This window comes from Alosa alosa, chromosome 9, assembly GCF_017589495.1.
Source record: "Alosa alosa isolate M-15738 ecotype Scorff River chromosome 9, AALO_Geno_1.1, whole genome shotgun sequence".
In the NCBI taxonomy this organism is placed as follows: Eukaryota; Metazoa; Chordata; class Actinopteri; order Clupeiformes; family Clupeidae; genus Alosa; species Alosa alosa.
Window position 1 is genome coordinate 24,984,987 of NC_063197.1, and position 1,769 is coordinate 24,986,755.

A 1,769-nucleotide genomic window follows, 5' to 3' on the forward strand; every position below is an offset into this window, starting at 1 on the left:
ACATATTAAAGACCATTTAAAACAAAAATGGGTTCAGTTGGTTTTAATTACCCCGTTCGATTGATACCATCGCCTCTTGACTGTTGAAGCCAAGACTGCTCGGAAACCTGTTTGATTGATGGGCGCGTCGAAGGGCTGAACTGCAACAGAAGCGATACGATGACGCGAACAGACTCCTCCACCGCAACATCATCTGGGTACACCAAGGCCTTGCGCTGGATCAGTGGCAGTGCAGCGACGTTAGAGTCGTCGAAAGGCATACATCCAGTGACCATGACATACAGAATCACTCCCAAACTCCACACATCATACTTCCTGGGGTCGTAAGGCACACCTAGGAGCACCTCTGGTGGAGCATAGGCTGCAGAGCCACAGTAAGTCTGGCTCAGATCGGGATAACCAGCCGCAAATCTCCCAAATCCAAAATCCGTTAACCTCACTTGGTTGTCCGCAGTAAGTAGGATGTTCTCGCATTTGAGGTCCCGGTGTACGATTCCATTATGGTGCAAGTAACTCACAGCGTTGACTATCTGGGAGAACATGGCCCTTGCTACATCTGCTGGTACACCGTTTCCCTCTTGAACCTTTTGCAAAAGGTCTGTAGCCGCCGCCTCCATGACGATATATAACCGCCCATTGCAAACTTCGATGAATTCATAAACACGAACAATGTTCTCGTGCCTTACAGTTCGCAACAGTGCAAGCTCTCTTGGAAGAAACTTGTGGACGAAATCGTGCGGGGCTTTCTTGCGGTCTACAACTTTTATGGCCACCTGAGACTTGTGCTTTTGGGAATGAGCCAGTTTAACTTTGGAGTAACTTCCCTCACCTAACATGGCCTCCATCTTATAGCCCATACCCCTCAATACCTTTTCCGTGTACATTTTGATTTTTCAACGTTTGACTTAGGTTAGGTTATTCCAGGTTAAACGGGATCCGGTCCATCACAAGGCTACTCCCAGGGGCGGGTGCCAAACCCTGCTCCCTACCTCGACCGTTGTTGGAGGAACGGATGCTTCCCTGGGACCGCTGAGGTGATGAAATGGGCCTAATGACCTTGATGAGAATAGTCTTGCAAGATATCATTAGTGTGCTTTGTGACGTCATGACAATATGACAAATGCGGGCCAGAGGTAATGCGTAATGTAGCCTAGCTTCAGTAGGCCTAGGCCTGAATGCCAAATGAAAGATATTGGATTGTAGGCCTACCTCATGGGTAATTAATTATTTAATTTATATTGGTAAATAATTACCCTTGTGATATGGGTCTGTTATTGCATACCAGAATTAATGGTAGGCTTGTGGAAATTGCAGTAAATCGCAAGAGACAATTTCTCATGTTGAGTATGTGTAGAACCACACTTAATAACAAAGGTGAATTATGTATGTCACATTCACTACAGGCTAGCCTATATCCTAGATTTGTGTCTTCTCATCCTTCAGACAGTAGGTCCAATAAACCTATTTGCAATCTTAATATGCAATAAATATAGTTATGAATGACTTTCATTTTGAAACATTGTGGGCTTTATTCTTATACTGTTGCTTAACCAAAAAGAAACAGATAGATGCATTAAAATATATTGTGGATTTTATATAATTTATATAATTATTCTTGAATTTCCCCTTGGGGATCAATAACGTATCTATCTATCTATCTAATTTATGAAAAATATGAAGAGGTGTATCTGAGGCTAAGCTAAGGCTATTCATTTCTGCAGGTGCTTTTTTACATGTAGATTAAATTCACATATCTGTTGAACACCAGT

General features: G+C 43.0%; 1 protein-coding gene across 1 annotated transcript; it reads right to left on the bottom strand.

Annotated features, from left to right (window-relative positions):
• Positions 1–28: 28 nt before the first annotated feature.
• Positions 29–1,066, bottom strand: tssk6 (testis-specific serine kinase 6). Its single transcript, XM_048253341.1, has one exon. It carries the CDS (start codon positions 882–884, stop codon positions 48–50), a length of 837 nt encoding a protein of 278 aa, XP_048109298.1. The 5' UTR covers positions 885–1,066; the 3' UTR covers positions 29–47.
• Positions 1,067–1,769: the final 703 nt, after the last annotated feature.

Excerpts from the sequence above, each read along its gene's own strand:
- tssk6 (XM_048253341.1), bottom strand. The coding sequence starts at position 884 with ATGTACACGGAAAAGGTATTGAGGGGTATGGGCTATAAGATGGAGGCC.